General features: G+C 36.9%; 1 protein-coding gene across 3 annotated transcripts in view; it reads right to left on the bottom strand.

Moving 5' to 3' along the window:
* LOC140152142 (regulator of G-protein signaling 12-like) overlaps positions 1–24,176 on the bottom strand; it is a 131,122-nt gene that overhangs the window by 9,716 nt on the left and 97,230 nt on the right. Inside the window, exons 7-12 of one of the 3 annotated variants that reach the window (XM_072174442.1) lie at positions 23,826–24,002; positions 9,354–9,465; positions 8,394–8,441; positions 5,426–5,502; positions 4,499–4,726; positions 2,193–2,276 (exon numbers count right to left, since the gene is read on the bottom strand). In XM_072174442.1, the coding sequence (XP_072030543.1) occupies positions 2,193–2,276; positions 4,499–4,726; positions 5,426–5,502; positions 8,394–8,441; positions 9,354–9,465; positions 23,826–24,002 (726 nt within the window). The remainder of the gene's footprint in view (positions 1–2,192; positions 2,277–4,498; positions 4,727–5,425; positions 5,503–8,393; positions 8,442–9,353; positions 9,466–23,825; positions 24,003–24,176) is intronic. The other 2 variants (XM_072174445.1, XM_072174452.1) reach the window with 2 other exon arrangements.

Genomic DNA, 24,176 nt, shown 5'->3' with positions numbered 1-24,176 from the left:
ATAGAACAGGAGAGTTCATTATGTAGAGTGTACATTATACACTTATGCTGAGACCGAGATATGTACATGCTGTGGCTGACTTCAATATGGAGCAACTCTTGCCACTACACTGACACAGTTGGCTGTAAAATACAAAATGGACCATGTTCCTGCTATGAATGGGAAAACAAATTTTTCTAAGCAGCTTGCGAAAAAAATGGCAACTTCTTAATCAGTGGTGTAGCGTGGGGGTCATCATATTGGGGGGGGGGAACGACCACGATTGGGGTCACCGGGTCTGATTGGGGGGCACAAGCCATTTTTTGGCAATTTTCCTATGGGATTTTCTAAATTTTGCAGTTGATTGGGGAAACATGGCCCCTGGTGCCCCTATGACGCCACTGCTTCTTATACTGACAAGCTTTTTCTATAAATTAAGGCCGGTTAAAGGGGAGCATGGCCTAGCAGTGTTTGCATTCACATAATGAGACAAATAAAGATGAGATCCCAAGGCTTGATATAAGGGCTGTCATTTCAGCCCCATGTGCATGAAATTTCCGAAGGGGAAACACCCAAAACTAGTTTTGATATATTATTGGCCTTCAACTCAAGAACTGCAAGACCTATAATAAAATTATTGGCTTCCTTGACTCATTTCCTATAAGATCAATGTATTAATGTTAAAAATAATACATTGCAGTTATTTAGTTGAATGGCTAACATTGGAAAATAAGGTTCCTGCCATCCCACTTGCCTTGAACTGTTTTAAATATTACAATATTTCAAATATTATTTTAGAAATTATGAACTATTGGAAAAATTACAATCCGAAATAATGACCCTTTTATTTGGAACGATAATGGGATCCTTCACACTTACTGAACTTGCACTGATATAATACTCAACAACCACTTGCTATTGGATAGCATCATGCAACATTGTATTTAAGAGATGAAGAAACCTGCTCATGCAATCAAATTCTGACAAATAATACAGGGATGCCAGTTTTGCAGACAGAGCACTGATGAAGTTGCTGCTACAAAAATGTATGTACAAAGTCGTGGGGGACAAGGAAAGTACTACCTTGATGTACACAGTAAAATAGACAGCAGAGGATTTGTAGGGAGTGGATCAGACAGATTTACTCATTGGTGACTAGCATGCAATTCCTAATTTGTAATGCTCATGTGTATTTCAAAGATCACTGAAATAACACCATACACTCAGGCATGAGAATACATTTCAATGAAAAAAAGGAAAATTCTGAAAAAAAAAGATGAAAATGCGGAAATTTGGGCGAAAAAAAAGGAATTCCTTTTAAAAAAGGAAAGTTCTCATGTCTGTATACTGCAGGCCAAAGTGCTGATGTTTTGATTCAGCATCTGCAATAGTTTGCAATTTGTTGATGCTATTTCAACAAAATGATATTACTTGAACTCTTCATATTTGAAAGTAAAGAACACCTAGGTAAAATGTGATGATGTAAGTTTAACATTTGACTAAAGTAAAGGACCAAAACACCAGGAAAGCAGAAATTTAAATCTGGTCAGATGTAATACATTATAACAAACATCACACTATTTGTGTTTCTAAATTATCACAAAGAACATTTCTTTTGCCAACCATTACATTCCAAATCATGACACATGTTTAGCTGACAATACTATTACATAGAGGATTGGGATAGCCGGCTAACTGCTCTTGACATCTAAGCAAATAACTGGTAAATGAAGACAGAGCTGGTGCAAACACACAAGTATTGTAAACCTTATGCCATAAATAGCTACAGTATGAATCACAAACATCTAGTATGAAAGAGTATATCAAAGTTAGGTATCTATTTAGTTTTGAAATTAAATTACCACTGGGAATAAAATGTGCGCTGACATGGCTATATATTACATCTGAGTTGATAACATTTTGTCATGCATCAGACAGACGTTGTGACAGGAAAGACACATACAAGCTGAGTACACATGTTTTAATGTAAGTAGGTCTTCCCTGGTGTCTGATAAAATGTTTTATCATATCATCAATGTAATCCTTAACAAAAAAGGTCTATGTATCAGAATATAGAAAGTGACTTGCACATTTTATTGCCAGTATTCTGTTTAATTCTTATAATGGTTGAAGTACATGATGGATAATTGATAGTCTAGGGTTAGGGTGACATACAACAGCGACTAATTCTACTACCAACGATACCAACTAACATTCTTAATGTTGTCATCCGATGCTGAAGAATTGGCTGATGATGATATCTTCCTTTTCCATATAGGACGCTTTGATTGCTTGGGCTTTGTTTATATAAGATGCAAATAAATTACATACATATATTGAGGTATCGGTTATAATTGTGTTAAGGAAGACATCTGGCTATTACTACATGTTAAGAGTTAATTGGGCAGAAGACATTAATGAACACATTCTTAGGAATGGAACTTCCAAGTTTTCACTTGTATTTTCCAGTTTCAAGATCTAGTTAGCTTATACATAGCTCATTTCTAAACTTGCTCATTTTGTGGGACACATCAGGCCTAAAATTAATTTTTCAATATAACTTCAGCCGAAACTTTGCACCCCATAGAGAGGTAATGCCATTTGACAGTGCAACAACAGAGGAGGCTTAAAGGCATTCCTACAATGCACTATGATTGGGAAATTTGATCAATATAACCTAATTTTAAAGGCAAAGTCCCCATTGCCACACACACAAAATGGTAATTTTAAAACTGCAGCCAACGAGCTAATAGTTGAGACTTAGGACTGATATTTGATTTTCTTCCAGGAAACATTCATATTGTCCCACTGCATTAATTTTATTCCTAAGTCTCGATGTTTTGAATGTTAAATATTAGGATGAAAACACCAGATATTTGCACACAATCTCAACGCAAGGCATGATCAACTGTACCACATGTGTACAAAAGCCAGACATACAAGGTCAGAAACCCCATTGGGTTGTGGGAATGTCTTTAAACATCCTCTGGTGCAACAAGAAGTGCATCAGAAGGATAATCTGTAATGAGGTTGTAATTTTGCAACCTCATTTTGAATATTTTCCTTCCAAAAGTAAATTTGGAGCATAAACTGCACTGTCTAGACATATTTGAAATCAAATTGGATGAAATGGCATAATTTCCCTGCACTCACTTTATATGCTGAATTGTAGTAAACTGTCTCTGATTGGGGATTGTAACATACAGTGAGCATGCAAACAATGAATGGCCTCAACCATCTTTGTTGTTTGATGTATACCCATAACAAAATAGCTGCTATAAAAAAAATGTCATTACATTTTTTTTGAAAAAGATAACAGGAACTGTTTGCCAATTCATGTCTTCAAGAATTGTTGACATGAATCATTAACAAGCAGCAGCTATTTCATTGATGATATCATCATGCACCCATTGACACTGATGAATATAGTTCACTTATCTATCACTATCATGGATTAGTATAGCAAAGTCTTGCCATATGCAGAAGATGAAGCATGCAAGCGTCCTTACATTCCACAAGCTAACAAAACACCTATGCCTAAACCTAATCTTTGTGTGGAATTTATGAAGAATTTTAGAGATTCATGATAGATTTAGCATATCCTGATGCTGTGCATGTTTTTGTCAAATTGGAAACTGATCCAGGAATTGATCATGTTTTATCAGTCAATCAGGACCCCATTTCCACATTGATATAAAAACATTATGTACAGTATTATTCTATCAACATCTATTTATTTATGACAGGTGCAAGTAACCAAAGGAGTTGGTACTAGTAAGCATCCATATTACACAGTGATGAATTAATCCTATACCTTAGTCCAAAGTTCCTTATAACATACTAATATACTCTTAGAGTGTAGTAAATATGCACTCATGACCTAGATTATTAAAATTTGCAATCTGTCAAGTTAGTTTAGCACTGATGTTGTGCGAGTTACTTTGTACTTCAGGGAATAATCCACATTCTACATCACCAGTGGCTCCTTCTTAGGATCTTTTCACCAAACTTGTATGTTGTGTTAATTGGCATGCTACAAGGCAATGTTAATTAAATGTTAAAAAGCATGCACTATTTAATACTGCCTCTAATTTGGTCACAGAATTAGAGACAGAGAACCGGGACTCGACCTACATCTTGATACAGGCATGGAGCAAAAATTGGGGGTATTCGGTTTTCCCTCGGAATGCGCTTGACATGGATGATGGGCGCATTTGAGAGATGCACAGAGATGCGACCTGCACGCGATACCAAGACGCTAATGATGACACAGAATTGTTTTCGTTCGTCTCCGCGCACCATTGGCAAGGACCCGAATACCCCCAATTTTCTCACCATAGCTGACAGCGCGATTGTACGTGGCAGTATAGGGAGTCCCGGTTCTCCTTCTCTAATTCTGTGGTCTCAATATACGTCCAATCAGATTTACACAACAACCAACCCTTGACACTTCCCTGGACCAATCCTTTCCTCACTCATAGTATCTTTTTCTACAACCCACAGTGTATTATATTCTTACCTCTTTAGATTCGGCCTGGAATATTTCCAGTGCCTGGACTGGTAATTGTCTTGCCTCACATAGTGGCAGGATAGCATCTCTAACACTGCATCCAGATCTAGCAGGTAGTGTCACCGTGTCATTATTTGGGAATAAGAACCTGACTGCTGTACTGTAAGCTTGGTACTGAAATAATGGAAAATCAGGTGGTGGCGATTCACTACTAGTTAGGGAATTGAATGAGTTAGTCTGAGATGTCATTTCATGCAGTAAAATGGTGATTTGTAATGGAATTTTTTATTTTTCAAGATTTATTGCAGGGAGATGGCATTTTTTAAGAGTTGACAATTATTTTATGATGGCAAATTTTGAGGAGATGGTGGTTTGTTTTCAAGATGGCAATTTTCAGGGTTAGATGGCAATATTTGGAGATGGGATTTTATTTCGTAGCAAAATGATAAGCAAATGAAGAGGGTTGGGATAAAAGAAATACTTGTATTATTTTGTCATCAACTTATTTCTGTTCATGCATTAAACACAAAATATGATAAGAATCAATCCAAGCATATATCTGTTTTCAAACACTAAAAGGCATTATTTTCCTAAAAGATACAGTATAGGACTATATAACTCTTTTTGAGTAGTTGAGCTACTCTCCCCTGTGAAATATTGCTGTGCTATGATTGCTGCCCTCCACCCCCCCCCCCCCAACACAATAAGTCTGGTATCTATTTTCAGCTCCTTTCCATTCTATCTTTCTTTATAGCTTAATGGTGAGTGACTAGCAAATCAAGTTGCATTTTTCCAAGTTCTCAATATCAAAACTGGGTGGCGCATTGATCTAAGACTGATACCAAGTTACAAATTTGATTCCTTTTGTTGTTGATAGACTTGCCCTGTTGTTCATTAGCATAGTATTATTATTATGATATGTTGCACTAAACATACCTTGCCATGTGTTCCCAGTTCCATTCCACTGTTTTCAGCTGCATCACTTGTGTTACTTGTTCTGCTGATGCTATCATCTAAGTGATGGAACACAACATTGAAATTAAATTACATAATCATTTGTTTTATATTTGTCAACTTCATCTAACACCCCAATATGAAGCAACTATAGTATATTTGGGCTGTAATGTTGGCATTTCCACTTTCTGAGATATTGGACAGGCATATTCTCCTCAAAATAAGCTTTACAATGATATATTACACATCCCTGTTACTTATTTGCAAGTTGAGAAATCCTTTGCTTTCTATTGTGTTTTGAAAAGTATAGTAAACCATATTTCAAAACAAGCTCTGCTGACGTGGTGGATAGTATACAAATATTAACTGTCTATGAGTGTGATGGTCGAAATATAATCACTCGGTGAAAGATGGATTGTTCCATTCCACGAGCCGGAACGGCGAGTGGAATGGAACAATACATCTTTCACCGAGTGATTATATTTCACCATTACACCTAATTTAAGACAGTTAATATTTGTTTTATATCACTCATGCATAAATTCTATTACTAAAATACTATTTAAGGTAGGAAATACATTTTTTCATCAACATAACACCATATTTTGCCGTGATATATTTCACATTTTGGGGTCCACTCCGGTAACTAAATCGGCGAGTCCAAGAGTCAGCGGACGGCTTGGCGCAGGCGCACTACGCCAGAGCACATGATGGTAAAGACTATCACACGGAGAGGGTGATAGTAAAAATGGCAAATGGTAATCAACCAATGAACTGTCTAGAATTTATGTATGAGTGATATAATCACATATATGTAACATCTGGCTTGATTCTTTCTTTTCTTCATGAATTGCACATGCCTGTTAAAATCGTTATTACTTCCCTCATTAAAACTATGTAGATCGTATCAACGTGACTAATTCACTCAACTTTAACATATAACGTTACAACATGACATATGTTTGAATACTTTTACGCCATTTTATGTGGGTATAACCACTGCCATGTACTACCTTACAGTGCACCTGATATGCCACAAATTGACACCTTATTAACTAGGCTTACCATCAGTTGTAATACTATCACACAGGTGTATGTGATGGCATACTTTGTAGGCACAGTTCACAAGTTGTGTTCACATTGTCGGACGTACGCCCGGCGGAAATTGGTCAGCGCAAGTTGCTAGGAGGCGCTGTCAGGAGTAGTGGCAATGAAGGTCAGTGTAAGTTCCACCAGGCGTACGTCCGAGCTGGGTGTAACCTCTGCCAGGCGTAAGTTGCAATGTGAATGCTGCTACTCCTGGCACCCAGTGTAAGTTTGACCTTTTGTTGGCCATAACTAAGACATTACATATTACGTGGTTGAAAAAGGTCACAGAAACACCGTAAGTGGTAGCTGATGTTTACGCCGACCAGAAGTGAATGCTTGGTGGAACTGGTCGGCATAGTGCTAGGATTAGGCTAGGTGTGAACACACACGGGGAAGGAGTAGCGAAAAGATTTGTGGAATTTTTAATCAATGTTAGCGTAAGTTTACGGTGGGTGTAACTCAAAATGTGAACATGACTAAATAGATATCTTCACATCCTCACCAATTCAAAGTTGGTGGAAATATGTTTGACATACGACAAAGTGACATCCCCCAATTAAACATACCTACCATCAGGTACACTGATAACATTACAGACAAATGCTCATGAACATGTGCTCTGATATTGTATAAGGCACTAACTAGTAATGGCATAACCATACAATCAACAGAACAGTTTCATCCAGTTCATTTCCAATTCAAGGTTGGATAAACAGTTCAGAGATACCACAAAGTGACACCCTAATTAAGTAGGCCTATCATTTGATTATGACGCTAACATCAATGACAAATACAGCGGGACAGGTGCCTCTAATATGGGGCAAAGTATTGACTAGCAATGACATTGATGCTGCTATCAGGGAAACATTATTGGCACACTGAGGAACACTTTACTACTCACCCCTTCTCATTATTATTGGTGGAAGCAGATTTTCCTTGGTTGCACAGAGGGGAATAGTGTTACACACATCATGCAACCTTTAGACCCAAATTGAAAGCGCTATGCGTAGGCTTGAAATGTTTGGAAATTATAAAGGGAAGCCGAGCCCAAATTTTGTTTGAAATTAAATTTTGTGAAATATAAAAATGTGATATGATCTAACACAATGAGTCACTTGTTACGCAAAATGAAATTGATTGTTTCTTTCATTTGATATGACTACCCATTAATGAGATGCAATATATGAGCAGTGCTATTAAAAGATATTCATTTCCCTGTTGCTGGAAACAATTATTAAATGTAAAGAATTTGAACAATTTTCTTGCGATATCTCTAAAACAATCTTTAGCTACAATTGACTCATTATTCTTATCACATTTAAGTAAATTAATCAAATGATTCAAATTGAATTACTGCATAGATTGGGATATTCAATTTGAACTCCATGGAAGACATGACCTTAAATCTTTCACACAGGGGGTGTAAACTTCAAATGGAGTCACTCATTCAGGTAACCAAATTCACACTCCCTGTGTGTTATATTATATAGTCTGAATATCTACATCGAGTCACCGGCACTAGCTTTGAAGTATAGCGTGTTCTGTGTTAGTTTAGCGTTACTTGGTGCGTGTACATACTTTTACGTGCCCGAATATGTACACGCAAGAAACTACGCTAAGCCAGCGCAGCACATGCTGAACTTCAAAGCTAGTGCCGGTGACTCGAGGTAGATATACAGACTATAGTCATGTCTTCCATAGGGGAGTGTATGGATTTCAACTGGAATAGTACATTAGACATGGCAGTTCATTATAGAATAACATATTTCATCACACAAATATATTTTAGTACACTGAATTACTTGCCAAGTCCATTGACCTCTACTTGAACATTTTGAAACTGTTGTCTGTGTTTACTCACCATCTTGAGACAGATCAGCACTGCTTTTCTTTATTTTTCCTGGTAAGACTAGCAACAAGAAAAACAACATGATAGTGTTAGTGGTGAAATACAATGAAGTAACCATCATTGTCACCAGTGGCTATATCATAAAACACACTAAAGCATGTCCCATTAAGGATTTCCTATAATAAATAAATCTGTCATGAATGTCAGTGTTACCCTATGGTGGTCAAGTAATTCCCTTACCTAAAGGTGTTTCCTTAAGTTTAAACTTCAGGCCTTTCATCTCATCTCGCAAGATATTTTTTGACATTGTAAATCGGACGAACAAATTTTAAGTGAAAACCCAGGGGGTGAAAACTTCAATTTGGACTTTGTCGGGCAAAAATAGATTTAGGGTTACACTCACTAAAGGTGAAACAGTTAACATAATGACAAGTTTAAGGTGATCATGGTCAATGGTAACAGGCCCATGACATTCTGTTTAGACTACCTATACTAATTTGGAAATGGGGATTTGGAGGGCGCTGAGTCACAAAAAGGTCTACTATATGTGCCATGCAATGAGAAGAGACCATACTCTGTTGAAGAGACTATACTCTGTTAAAGAGACTAATTGCAGCATTTCCTAATTTTGAATAATTATAATCAGTGATATTGGTGTAAGTACAACACATATTGTTCTTAAATAATAATGAACTTGAATAGGATATGTAATTTGATCGTACAAAGACAGGGTTGTTAATATTGTTTGCTTTATTTACATCATGCATGGTTCATTACTGCATATATGGAAGATCCAGGACTATACTGTCCAGGTATGAGACTGTCTTTAGTTTTGCGATGGAAGTGTCTCTTCTCATATTTTAGTACTCTCGGATGGTATAATTCTTTATTCTACTTTTAAGTAAGCATCAAGGATGTATCAGGAAAAAAGGTTTGCAAGGTCTTTATATAACTTTCTATTAGTTGAATTACCTTTATTCCATGGAAGCACCGGCCTACGTTTCCTCTCGAGTGTATCAGATGGGTAGCTGTTATTACTGCCACTTTCACTTGGTCTTGGGCTTCTATTCTTCTTTATGGACCGCTACAATAAAAAATAAACATACGTAAGAAAAAATATTTAAAATAAATAAAATGCCCATAGTTTGGACTAATCCCGGAATCAATATCTGTATGACCATAGGTACCAAAGTACATCAAGGTGATGCTTTGAGGTCAAGTGCCAATATCACATCAGTCAACTGGACATTGTTGCTGCTTCATGTACAAAGTCCAACTATACCAACAGACAACACAACCCTCCACACATATCCATGTGTGGATTCCTCAAGACACCAGGAAGGACCACAACACAGACTACTGGACTTGGTTCTGCTTCTTGTGAGATCCTCCCTGATCATTGTAGACCTGATCATTGTAAACCATACAGCATTAAAACATCTTACCCGAGGTTATGACGGCAGTTTCGGAGGGCGCAGAAAAAAGACCTTAAAAGATCTTATATGACAACCTTGATAGCTGAATTGCGGTTAAGCATTTGTGGTTATGCATCATTAATTTGATCTCATGTGCTAGTTGGTTGTTATTTGAGTGTTTCCATGTTCCATGCATCTATAAAGCCTCTTTCCTTGTTTAAGGTTCATAAGTATATATTTCTCACATGATTCTGTCCAATAGATGAGAAGGACCTTTTTTTCTTATTTAAGAGAGAAACAGAAAACAGGGCGGAAAAGGAAAAGGGGACCTGAGCAAAAGAAAAGAAACGGGGCGGCAGGGAGAGGCTTTGCCTAGGGCAGCAAAATCTGGCCTGAGAGTAGTTGGTAACTGAGAAAAAACAGGTCCTATTCGTCGACTAGGTTGGGAACGAGGGAGTAGAAGTCAATGTTAACTCGGTCATTATCTTGCAGATCTACTTGCCAATATCAGTAGTTAACATCTGTATCTTACAGATAGCAAGACACAGTTGAACAACCTTAACACTTGTAGGATATCTCTTAACAGGTGCATGGTCACTCCATGTATCAGTGGCATATACATGCACACAGGGGAGGAAATATGGACAGACAACCAGCTTCATTTTGACCTCTGCTAACATCTCAAGATGGACATCACTGATCAGTAATTTTTATTAAATGCAAATTTCCAATAGTCTGAATCTGTTGCTTTTTTTCACAATCCACCCAGTATAAACTTTCATTTCATTGTATGTCACATAAACTTAAGAGTGTACTGTAAATCCAAGATGCTGCTTAAGTAAATCTTTTTAACTGACATGCTATGAGATGCCAAGTATTAAGCTTTGTCTCTGAAATCAAGTACAAGTCAGGGTCATGCAAATTTATCCCAAATTTTAATTTCATATCTTTCACAGTAACAAACGGCTATACAGGGATGTGCCGATGAAATAGGTCACATTTTCTGCATACTGGAATCAGGATGGCCCCTTATTAATGCAAAAAATTTCTCAAATTTGTCGGGAAATTGGCTCAATTTTGTGAATGTTGAGCCAAAATTTCCCAAAACATACAATCATTTAAGAAAAATCTTAAAATTTAGGCTAAAATCTGGGCCTTGGATCTAGAATGGGTCCCATTTTATCTAGGCGGCACATCCCTACTCAGACCAAACTCAAGTATCCCCCTTGGGCTTATCCACTGGGGCACTCCACACTATTTTAGTCACGATGTGCGACAAATTTAACTAAGACAGATTTCCTAATTTAGTCGCATTATGCATCAGACTGTAAGCAGCCAAATTGTGTTCTTTACTCCCCTTTTAAGTTCTCTGATCTGCAGTGCATGTTCTATTCAAAAAGCTTGCGTGTCAAGCACTGCCACTGATTATTTCTACTGAAGTAATCTATCAATTTAAAACAAATGGTTCACTACCTCCTGCTTCCTCCTGTTACTGGCAATAATTTATGAGTAATTCAGGTTATGTATGGTTTCTGGTTGGATATTGTTTGAAATATTTGAAAAGTTACAGAGAGTAACATATAAAGAAGTTTGGTGCTTAATATTAAGGTAATGTGCAGCTCTGGGTATTGTGGTTTAGTGGTTCTTAGGTTGAGGTTATAATGGTGCTGAATAATCAAATAGTTAAATGTAATTAGCCTTTTTGAGATATGGTGCACACAATAGGATGGCGCTGCACAAAATGGGTCAAGTCTTTTGAATTTGCCAGGTTTTACCCATATTGAAGACTGCCCTCCTATTGTGTATGCCATATCTCGAAAAGGCTAATAGGCTATAGCATTTTGATTTATCATCTATGAGAAATCATTATGCATGATGTGGGAGCCCAGTGTGGGAGTTAGTTTTGCCCACTTTTTTTTTTTTTGGGGGGGAATATAATTTTTTCTTGCACACTACTTCTCACCGCAAATTTGGAACTTTGATCTACAACCAATTCTTGCCATGGGCCTTAATGCATGCTTATTTAAGTATAAAAAACTTAGGGGCTATGCAATGAGCCCCAGGGTAAATTTTTCCAAACAGCATGCAAAAGAGTGCTTGCCTCCCCCTGGTCTGACAAAACATCCTTGAACCCTTCTACCTGCCATATATTCTTGGCCCCCATTGGCTTGCCAAAAACTCTTTGCCATCCCCCCCCCCACTTTGCAAATGCCAAATTTTTGCAAACCCAATTGCCAAACCTTAAATGTGAGAAGGCCTCCCATAATTTTTAGAGAAGCTCATTGAAAAGGTGTCCTATAAATGTGTGCCAAAATTGCTTCTCCCCTCCCCTTTTGACCCCACTTTTGACATCTGAGACGATATTATTGTCTCAGTTTGACATGTCAAAAATTGCTTTCCACCCCTTTTGGCGTGTCCAAAAAACCTGCTCCCCCAATTTTACCCTCTCCCAAGGTCTAATTATCACACAGCCCCTTAAATAAATTTAACCATTCTTTGCTTTGTTTCTATTTTTACCTGCAGGATACGTGATTTTATTTCCCTCCATCAAATCTAACAAAACTTTTAAAATGCCAATTCTCATTTCTTTTCTATTAACGTCCCATTTCTGGTATAATTTTATTGCAATTAACTCTATATTCACATTTCCTTTGTAGTTTTATTCGTATTAATATTGACTTCATAGACTTCTTTGTTTCCACCGCTGTCCACTTTTCGCCGACCATTGGTTGCATGTCATATATGACATTAACCACATGTGTAACCATGGAGACCACTAATTTATCAATATTGGAAGATAAAGTAATAAGGAAGTCAACTGCTATGCAGGAAGTAATACATTTCTATAATGTCAAAGGTCATTGAGGACACAAAGGTTAATGGTTGCATGTATAGGAAATGATAATAGATTAAACCTATATCAAGACAGTGCTACCAAGAATTAGGATTCTTATCTGGATAAGGCACCAGGAAGGTTGTGAACCTTGAATTAGCTAATTATTACAGGATCTGAATTCTGTGGCTCATTCTATGAATTGTCTTGCCTTACCGTACCGTTGCTTGCATTTGTAAGCAACTCCAAATGACAACATATGATATTTTAATCTCAAATGTGGACATGCAGAACATAGAACCTTCACTGTTTCCTGTAGGCACAATTCGCCAGCGAAGTGTTACATGTAATCCGATTATCACTATGTCAACTGGATCACACTTTTGAGTTCTGCACCACGATCAAAATGATCGCAACACAAAGTCTATGGCATGTACTATCAATTCCAAAAGGTGTGTGATCCAGTTACCAGGGAGTTACGTAACCACTTCACTGGCGAATCAGGTTGCAAGCATTAAAAGTTCAATTTAGACCTGACCTCCTTCCTTTGGGGGTATAGGACATATGTGACGTGTCATGTCAAAAGGAGACACTTTTGGGCAGGTTATCAATTTTGAAGTTTTTACATATCTTAAATAAAGAGATATTTTGCCCCACAGCGCCGTTTCCCCCAATGAAATCGGACATACCTAAGCGAAGATATTGAGTTCGGAAGTTATGGTATTATAAAATTGGAAATTGAGATATCGGCCTTTAAAAATATTATTGACAATGTTGAGAATAGGAATTAATTTGAAAATGTCTCAAAAACTACAAGATGCCAGTTATATTCGGTCTGAAACTACCAGACAATATTTTTAACATTAATAACATCACAAATTCGCAACAAACTCAATTGTGAAAAAATCTCCCACCGCAGATTTTTGGATATTTCTCCATTTACATTCCTGCCCAAAAGTGTCTCCTTTTGATATGACACGTCACATATATTGATTTTAGATAGTATGATTTCTAAGTGTTTTAATTAATCTCCTGGTTTAACATCCCTTACAAGTATAGGTGTGTAGGGTGATGGTAGGGTGGGAGTGGGTGTGGGAATGGATGTGAATGTGTGCAAAAGTGGGTGTGCTATAGAATTTGCATAGATTATGCATAGAAGTGCTTCCCCATTTCAAAGTCTTCCTCCAGATTGAGCTCAAACAAACTAGACCAGAAAACTTGGATCAGAAACAAGTATGCACTGATAAAATTTAAGGTTGTCGGGTGCTCAGTGAAACAATCTAAAGGCACACTATATTTCAACTCCATGAGAATAGCAAACATGGTGGATTTTGAGTTCTCCCATCAATCTCAATGATTTTGAGTTCTCCCATCAATCTCAATGATTAGGTCAAAATAACAAGTTTGTTTCCTGCAGGTGTACTGAAAACCTAAATATAAACAGGGGCGGATTTAGAGGGGGAGCACCAAGCGCGCGCCCCCTCTAATTTTTACAGAGCGGCGCCTGACTGTGTATTTTTGCAGAGCGGCGCCTGCATTTGTGTGAGTGGCGAGCCGCCGCGGCAACGGTGGTGACTTGGCGCCCCCCGTATTGACAATTCCTGGATCCGCCCCTGATAAAATGTGTATTTTTCTTTATTTTGTTATTTTAGTTGTGAAAGTTTCAGGAAAATGAGGGACTGGTTTTACTAGAATATAGTGATTTCATATTGCTTGTAAACAAAATATATGAGAAAAAAACTTTAAAAATTGTCATCTTTTTTTGCTTGAAAATGCGATTTTTCTGGATAAAACAAAGTACAGTAAAATTGCTCCCAAAAATGAAATGAGCGCTGCTTACAAGGAATAACCTTAGGACAGTTTATTTAAAGCATGTTTCAGAGAATTTATGTCCATTTGCATCTATACTTCAGGATTTCACAAAATTATGGCACATAAAAAATGTTTTACCAATCAGTGTTTTTGTTATCCTTTACAGGATTTCCATTTGATTTCCTGCTCAGCCATGACACTTTTGACATATTTGTAGAACTTTCAGTTTCATCACTATGTTGCAACACTTACTGGTTTTGCAATCTACCAAAAACCTTTGTTACCAGATATATGCATTTTTAGATTACTGAATTTTGCAAACTTACAGCGAGCCAGAGCGGTGCCTGAGCAAGCGGTATTTATGCTTGTAAGAAAAATATAGCACATATTTATAGGGAAAGGTATAGGTTCAATATGTGAGATCCCAAGGCTCATTGTAATGAGTTTTAACCCCCCCCCCCCTCCCCATGTGCATGATTTTCACTATGAAGGGTCAATAGCATAAACTTTCATTTTGCCCTATCATTTGCCATAACTCATTAATTGCAATACATATGGAAATATAAATGTGACCAGTGGCTTTGTTGACTTGTTCTCCAGTAAGATCAAGATATTACTCTGCAGAAATAAACTGTATTATTTATATGCAAAATAACCAAAACTGGCAAAAATATGACCTGAAGGCTCCGACTCGCCTTAAAATTGCTGTTAATGCACAGATTAGCCTTGACATAACAAATATCAATGACATAAAGATCATTACAATTGATAAAGAATCTTGCATAAATAACCGGGAATTCCTAAAGCAAACTTTTCATATTTGATAATTATTTGTGTTGAGATGGTACAACTATTCTGAATTCAAAATGAATTGTGCTACAGAAATACAATGCAAGGTTGTTATGCACTGGCAAAGAAATCATGCATGGGAAAAATCAAGTATTTCCCTATTCTGTGCAGTGAGGTATGGATATCTAAGGGTCAGTTGTGGCACCAAGGGGCATTTATATCCCCAATCTTGTGCTTTCCCCAAGTCAAAATAAGAAATTGGAAAACTCCATTTTAAGTCAAAAAAAGGTCACATTTTAGGCAAATTTTCAAATGCTGTTTTCTAACAATAGTTGACACCAAATCATGTGACTATTTTAACAAAAGGCTATTCCAGTTCAAATCTATACACCCCTATGGAAGACACATTCAAATGTAGTCACCCATTCAGGTAACCTCACTTGCAATTTACACTCCCTGTGTGGAAGATAAAGGTCATGTCTTCCACAGGGGGTGTGTGGATTTCAACTGGAATAGCCCAATTATTTTTCTTTGGTTGTTAATATGTCACACATCAAACCTTGACCTGAAGTATTCAAGCATGGCTAAATTTCTTTTGAATTTTCTTTGCGGTGCCATTAAGGCATTTCAGATCATTTTAACTTTGTTACTCTTTGCCAAAAATTATGAAATATTATTAGCAACAACTGTCAGGAAAGTTTTTTGGTAATTTTCAACTGAGATAATGAGGTTACATAAAAGAAAAACTGTGGCGTTTGATGGGGGATTTATTTTTGTGACATTTGCAAACATGTTTTTGTCCTTGCTGGTGTTACTTCACATATTGACGCCAAATTGTGACATGATGTATAGTTTTGATTTGGTACGGCATATATATGGAGATTTCAGAGGTCATATGAACTCTACATATTCTTTAGGAATTTTGCTATTTCCATCAATTACCGAAGCCATATTTTGGAAGCATTCAAGCATGCAAAAAATATCTAAAAATTTTTTTTTCAGGTATGTACCTAACATGTTGAATCTATGCACCTTGCTGCTTTACAGAGAACTCAAACTTACCAACTTGGTTTCTGATCACATTCCTGGCCTTGGATATGTTTCTAAATTCCTATAAAAGTGCTCAAATGTTAATATCTTTGTCATTATTGTATGTATGTGTGTAGGCAGGAATGGGTGTAGGTTTCTATCATAGACTAATACAGACTATTTTCCAACAGTCAAAAGTCCCTGTGCAGTATGAATTGTATGCTGTGAATTCTTGCATATTCATATGCCAGGTCTAACAATCACGCCAGCATTCATTGCCTTCGTGTTTAGGCAATAGAGCAATGTGTGTCTTCGCGTTTACATGAAAGACAGTAAAAATATGCAGTATGTACGTAGCAGTTTTGCCTGTCACATTTCATGGAACGATTGGCCCTCATCATCGGGTGATGCTGAGACTTTTGACTGTTTGGAGATCCTGTATCTCTTTAGTCCATGGTATGTATGTACTTTCTATCACACCATCATGGCACTTCCTTAACCAGATATTGAACCCAGCAACTCCTGTCTGTTGTTGTTGCGATTATATAAACATGAGCTTGAGTACCGTCATCATGAACAAAGACACCTAAAGCTACTGGAATAATCATGAGGTAATAATAATGATAATAAACCTGCATTTATAGAGTGCATTGTGGATTATAGATCCCTTAATGCGCTTTAAGGTAGAGAAGGAAATGGACTCTAGGGAGATGATTGACGTTTGGATGATGTGGTATCATGCAGACTGCAATCCCAGGCCTGCAGATGACACATCAACACTCCATTCCATTTCTTCAGGTTATTATTGCAGGAAATGCGCATGTATCCATTTATAGGGGTCATTTTTATCTTGATTCAGAATAGTGTTGAAGAAGTAAGACTCTACAGAAGTCCGAACATCTTGAAAGCATAAATGCATTAGATTAGGAGTAGCATGGATTCTGTCAATTTCAATTTTATGAAGCGGCAAGTGCTCAAATCAAATATATAACCATGCCTCCAGGTGATAGCAACTGTCATTTTGTTCCATATTAGTCTGCAGCTATTTGCAAAGACTTAGGGTTACTGTTTAGGGTTAGTGTATGGACTGCAATTTTACTTATGATCAAGGTAAATGTTTAAGGGCTAAGTTTTTAGCATAGGGGTAAACTTAGGGTTTATGGTTTAAGTTCAGAGTAACTGTTTAGGGTTAGTATATGGATTGCAATTTGAGTTATGGTCATGGTAAATGTATGTATGGGCTAGGCTTTTAGCATAGGGGTAAACTTAGAGTCAAGGTTTTAAGGTTTAGAGTTACTGTTTTGGGTTAGTATATGAATTGCAATTTGAGTTGTGTTGTGGTCACGGTAAATGTATGCAAGGACTAGGCTTTTAGCATAGGGTAAGCTTAGGGTTTAGGTTCAGATTAACCGTTTAGGGTTAGTGCAGGTACTATAATCCAAGTTATGGTAAATGTAAATATAAGGGCTAGGCTTTCAGTATAGGGGCAGACATGACTCCCATACCTAGCTCCTTTCCAGACATTACAGGCCTTCCAGCAAACACTTTAAAACATAGTAAATTCCAGTTTTAGGTCCTATCATTTTGGTATTCACCATGAAATATATAGATCTAAGACTTATCAAAATAAGATATTAAGAGTGACAGAAGGGTGACAAGGGAGCCGATTAAGTGGAAATAAATCCACTGTAAACAACATTACATTATGATGTTATCTTGAAGATATATTTCCTGGAACATGGGAATTGTATATTACTCTTTCCTATCTATGAGCAAACAGGAGGAAGATTCAACAGTATACTTTGTTTGACTTATAAATGGCAAAGACTTGTATTTAACCTGGATTGATAATCATTTCGAATGACATGCACAAACTTGGGCGCAGCACCTACATTAATTGAACTTTGAGAAATATGTGACTGGCGCGCTTATGTGAATTTACGTGAGCGCAAGTTTGGACTTTATTGGCAAATAACAAAAAACAATTGTTTGCCATTTATAAGTCGAACAAAGTATAACTAAGAGTTTCATAGAGGATAGGGTGCAGAATAGGGATGGGCTACTTGGTGCAGATTGCTAGGGTTCAGTGTATACTACATGTAGATGTTAAGTAAGCATGCAGAGAGAGAGAGAAAGCACACCACATAAAGCAAATGAGTGCAATGGGTGACATTTACTAAGAAAGTTTATTTTATGTACAATTTACACATATCTATATACATATTAGACACATAGACAACACTTCATGTACACAAAAAGAAACAAAACAAGTGATATCAAACTGCTCAGTTGATTTGCATTCAATCAATATTTCTGCATAAAATAGCCAAATATTGGCATATTTGCAAACAGGAAGTTACTCATTCTAAACTTATTTTGAAAATATTCTTGTAAAATATTTCTTGCTTCATGTCTTTCCCTTCTCAGTACATCATCTCCCTCATAAATGAGAACATCCTTGTTAACTGATCATAATTCATATCTTGAATTCCTTTGAATCAAAATCATACTAAATCTTTACAAAATCAACAAATATGATACAGGTTATTTCCAAGTGAACTTCACCATTTTTTAGTTTGATTTTGAAGTCATTGATCCAAGATATCAATTATCATCCGCTTTCAGGAATTTCCCATCATATATCACAGGGAGATAAGATCAACTGGAAATTGAAGTCTCGCACACAGAAACAAGCGTGCTGTTTACTCAAAGTGTGAACTTGTACTTCCTGTACACCGTATGAAAATCACCTCAACAGTTTGATATTAATGTTTTGGGGAATTAATTTCCTAGACAATTATGATACAATGCTACTTTAGTTCTACAGAAATATCAACACCAAAAATACTGAGTTTTTATTGTTTTTTACATATTACTGCTGCTTTCTATGCTGGGCTACTCTACGTGTATTTTGTTACAAATCTGAGTTCTAAATGAGTAGGTTTGATTAATTTCTGTCACTTCTGCAAGTCCTGAACTTTTATTTTCCATACACCATCTAACCTGCTGAAATGTTCACTCACACATTCATTCACCTACTCTTTCACTCACTCGCTCGCTCACTTGCTCGCTCGCTCACTTGCTCGCTCGCTCACTTGCTCGCTCGCTCACTCACTCATTTACTCTTGCTCACTCAATCACTAATTTACTCATTCATTCACTCACTCAAATACTTGATTGTGTGAGCTGTTGAATATATTTACCATATCAAATATTGAATAGTCCAGATGATAAAAGATAGTGATGCATGGACTTGACACGCTAGTAATTACCCTTCATAATCTGGGTAATACAATAACTGTATGAGAACAACAGCCTAGTTTGATGGATGTTACTGCTATTTCTTACCAGATGATTTATATTTGTAAATTTATCTATTATTTCTAGGCCAATATCTTTTCTAAGCCAACTGTTTGTATTGTTAAATCTAGAATGGGCCGTTTCAATCCGGTTTGCTTTTTCCTATGTGATGTCCGAGTCAAATGTTGCTTTCTCTGTTTTGGTTCAAGCAAAATATACACATTACAAAGTGTTTACTGCCTAGCAACATTTACCCACTCAAATGGTCCGCAAGCCTTTAATGTCAATGTCATTGTGAACACCAAAAATGTACAAGGCTCACATTTGTCCACTCTCATATTTTAATTGTTCAGTTCAATTACTCCAACATAGGAATGGTCTACCGTCATGCCATTTAGAAATACACACACATCATGCAGTGTTTTTACACACAATAAATTGAGACTCATTATATGGACGTATACAACAGCAGTCCAACAGTCAGTCCATCTAGAGACTCCTCCACACTGCATCAGGAAAAACATCCCATCGCAACTATGAGGATGATGATTGATGGAGGTAGCGTGAGCGGGCAGAAGGCTAGAAAACTACAAGTGTGAGGCTACTACAGATTGAAGCAATAGAATACAGTAGTGTCATGTCGACCCGCACGTTCCAACAGTAATCAATCAAAATTTGTGCGCTATTTATTGCGAAAGGGACTGCCAAACAACAACCAACTCTGCAGGGGACAGAATCAAAAGAAACAAGAAAAAGCTTGCGTTATTTATTGGATTCAGGCACAATTACATGCAGTTATTTATCAACTTGTAGTACAAAATTGGATGCCAAAAAGGTGGAAAAAGCAAACCAGACTGATTGTTTCCTGTTCTCAAGCATGCAGAATATTTATTTTTGCTGATAGTTTTTGTGACTTTTAATTAAATTCCTTGTGTTCTCTTACTTATAAATTACTTATGGAATAGCAAAAGCAAGAAAACAGCAGTATTTTCTGTCTATATGTCATCTTGTCTCAAGTTGAAGGAAACACACAGCCTACAACAAGTTGCAACATTGACTTTTCAGTCAGACTGATGTTAAAGGGTCCTTATGAATCAACTTCACCCCAAGACAAGACAGGTGTTAATTTCTAGTTATGTTTGAATTATTTTTTTCAATAATATTCATGCTATTGGATAATTATGCAAACTAGTACCACAAATTTGCACAGATGAAAACTCAAAGACCCTTAAAATTGACTGAATCCTACCACTGCTCTGTTTGTTATCATTCCGATGTCTAAAAGTATTCTAGGTATCAAACCTTCATATTTGATCCCTACATGCACATACGCAAGTGCTGGAATTATAATAAGTTATGTTCCTGTCCCCTTAAATGAACCCCTTACCCACTGTGTGTCTCACTCTTACCTTCATTACAATCATTTTCTTCTGATATATGTTGGAATTTTCAAATATTATAATACATACAAGCACACAACATGAACTTCATGCCAACAATACAACATACAAACTATGTTATTACAATACACAGGGATACATACAACAGATACAAAATATAGTTTTATTTATGCAACAGTGAAGGAAATGTACAAACATGTGATTGTTTAGTAAAAGATTTACACACACACACACTACAGAGTTTGTTAATAATCTACACATCAAAATTATCTACACACCATATAGGCCTAATGCAGGTTATTAAACATAAAGCACCCTACTAAACCTGAGTCAACTATCCTATAGTTATATAATAACCAGTATCCCTCTACCTGACACATGCATTTAATGAGTGACGTACAGACGCACCAGAAAGCGTAAAAATATGATAACGACTTGTGTACAATCAGAGATTTGTGACGCAATATGAATAGTGGTACAAGCCTCATGATTTCCAAACTAGGTAGCCACATCAGGCATTACTAAACTATTGTACCGTGACTCAATAATGGTCATTTTATATCGGTCATATTTGATGCCTTTTGATAATAAATTTGACTTTTGATTCACTGAAAACCATATAATTTTAGGCAAGAATAGGCTTGAAATGAATTTTGGGTGGATTTGTCTAAATTGCATAATTAACTGTTCAAGTGTAGCGGACACAGACTGGCTACCCTACCAATTACCACAAACAAATGCACATATTGGTCTGGGAAAGAAATGACACACACTTTAGTTTCTTGAGTAAGGTTTGATCTTTACCTAGAGAAGTCCTTTTCAGAGGGCTGAGCTTTCGGAACTCTAGCGAGTGCCATCTTCAGAGCAACTAATGTGTTAAAGCAGTGCAAATACCTGATGATGATATTATTCAATTTTTGGTTGCCAAACAAATAAAATCACACATCTATCACTTGATTCACCAAACAGGGTGCACCAATACATTACAGATTAATTACTAACTACTACTATGTGTAATGTAAATAGTCACAGTGATATTAGAAGAGTGAACAGAGTATCATCAAACCCACAAAGAAACAGATCAGCCATCAAAATTCACAAATGCCACTATGGCCTCCATTGCCCTTACATTTTTGGCTTTGGTGCCCCTCAATTTCCAAACAAACTTCAGTGCAGTGGCCTTTAAGCCCTTTGCTCACTGGGCTTGAAATGAGTGCCCTTGACAATGTGAATTTTGAAGCCTGAGACAGATAGAGAGCATTAGATAACAACACACACGATGCAGGAACAGCAACAGGGATATCACACATAAACCAACACACAGCAAGATCTGAGCACAGTCATCTTCAATCAAGAATGTTTTGCTGGTTGTTGCTTTGATTAAATTTGTATACATGCTATACTGCTTCTCGCCTTGGTATTGGTAGTGAATCAAAATGTGTTTCTGTATGCAAGAGCATTATGTTTGTGCCGCTTTTTGATGTAAGCGTATTATGCTGTAATTCTGATAAAGGCACATGCATCTCAAGGCTACGCGGCCTAAAATGTGCAATGATGACACTATCTATCTCAATGTGAGAAGCAGTATAGATGTACAAAGTTTAATGAGTCTAAGGGGCTTTTTGCTTCTTTTTTGCTACTTCTTTGCTTCATTTTAGTACTTTATTAAACATGGAATGGATTTGTTATAGTATTTGTATGTGTGGCAGGAATGTGTTCAAAGTAGTATGCTTGTCCAAGAAAATGGGAATTGACCCAAGACCTCCAATATGGTCAAAAGCCACTTAAATTTTGCACCGACTAGCTAACTGCTAAAACAGTCAAATATAGTCACTAAGCCACATAAGTATGTGTAACATTGCATACTTGGGGTGGGTGCAGAATGTATTGCTTTATTAAAGCAGGAAAGTTGAGATAAAGGATCGCATATTTACATGTCCTGAAGCTTGATCAATTGTGCAATTTTACAGACATCATTATTGAAATATGTCATCTGCAGAATACAGCACACCATTAACAGACAGTACCTTTTGTTGACACATGGTCCATGATATTCAACAATGGAGCCATTGTCCTACAGCGCACCTGCGTAAAAATACCTGCACTACAAATAGGATTTCACCTCCAAAGAGTGTTATGTACCCATGTGCTACATTTGAAACACATGTATATTTGGTGCATACACTTTATGGTTTGCCAATCCATCTAGGAATTAAATTGACATATTTGGCTGCTCTCCTGGAGTAAATAATTCTACAACTAAGCATGTAATGGGACAATAAGTTGACTTTGTACCACATGCCCATCCAATTCCTTGATGATTCCCACAAAGGTTCAAATTTCTACATGAACAGAAAATCAATTCTAACATATTCTCATATTTTAAGGACTCATACTTGAGGTCTTCTTGAGCTATTTTCACAGTTGCCATGCATGTTGCTTCTTGTAAAGTTGGCTTAACACTTCCTGCACACAACCCACAAATGGGACTATTCCCTTTCCTCCGCATCCATGATGGCCACCATGGAATGAGCGGCCATTTTGGATGTGCAGTAAAGGTGAATTTAAAAACTGTTTATGAGGAATGGGGAATAATCATTTGAAATTTTTATGAATTGTAGTGTATTTTTCCCTCACTTGCATATCCAAGATGGCTGCCATGGGATTGTACCCATTTATATGCTCCATGATCAAAGAGTGAGATTTTTCTGTTGTCGCATTTATGCGCCATGCACAAAAGGAAGTGTTATGAGAATCCAATCTAATTTGAGCAACCAATGTCAAATTTGAACCCATGTGATAAATACTGTGCATGTTTGTCCTACTGCAAGAAGCAGTCATTCCCAGTGACAGACTTCACTCTCACCTTTTTCTTGTTAGCCCTCTCTTCTGTTGCAGCTAATTTTGCTGGGTCATTTGCCGGTGTCTGCGCAGGTTTTAGGAACGGTAATGGTTCTCCGGCCATCTCTGCTATCACACAATCTTGGTACATCTTACTTTTGAGGAACCTTGAGTAGCTGTCAAATTTCATCAGCTTAAAAATCTGTAGCAAAATAATTTTGATCAAACATAACTTGAATTAGTACTTTGAGTATTTTCCCCCAACTGTTTATATGTTTTTCTTTTAAAAAGGACAATATCATATCTATAATCAGGACATGGTCTTGACTATATGATTAGAATTATATTTTGTTAGAAAAGGATAGAAGTTAAGTGT

This window comes from Amphiura filiformis, chromosome 1 (genome assembly GCF_039555335.1).
Source record: "Amphiura filiformis chromosome 1, Afil_fr2py, whole genome shotgun sequence".
Taxonomy (NCBI): domain Eukaryota; kingdom Metazoa; phylum Echinodermata; class Ophiuroidea; order Amphilepidida; family Amphiuridae; genus Amphiura; species Amphiura filiformis.
Note: the sequence above shows the minus strand (reverse complement) of the source record. Positions and strands in the feature narration are given on the sequence as shown.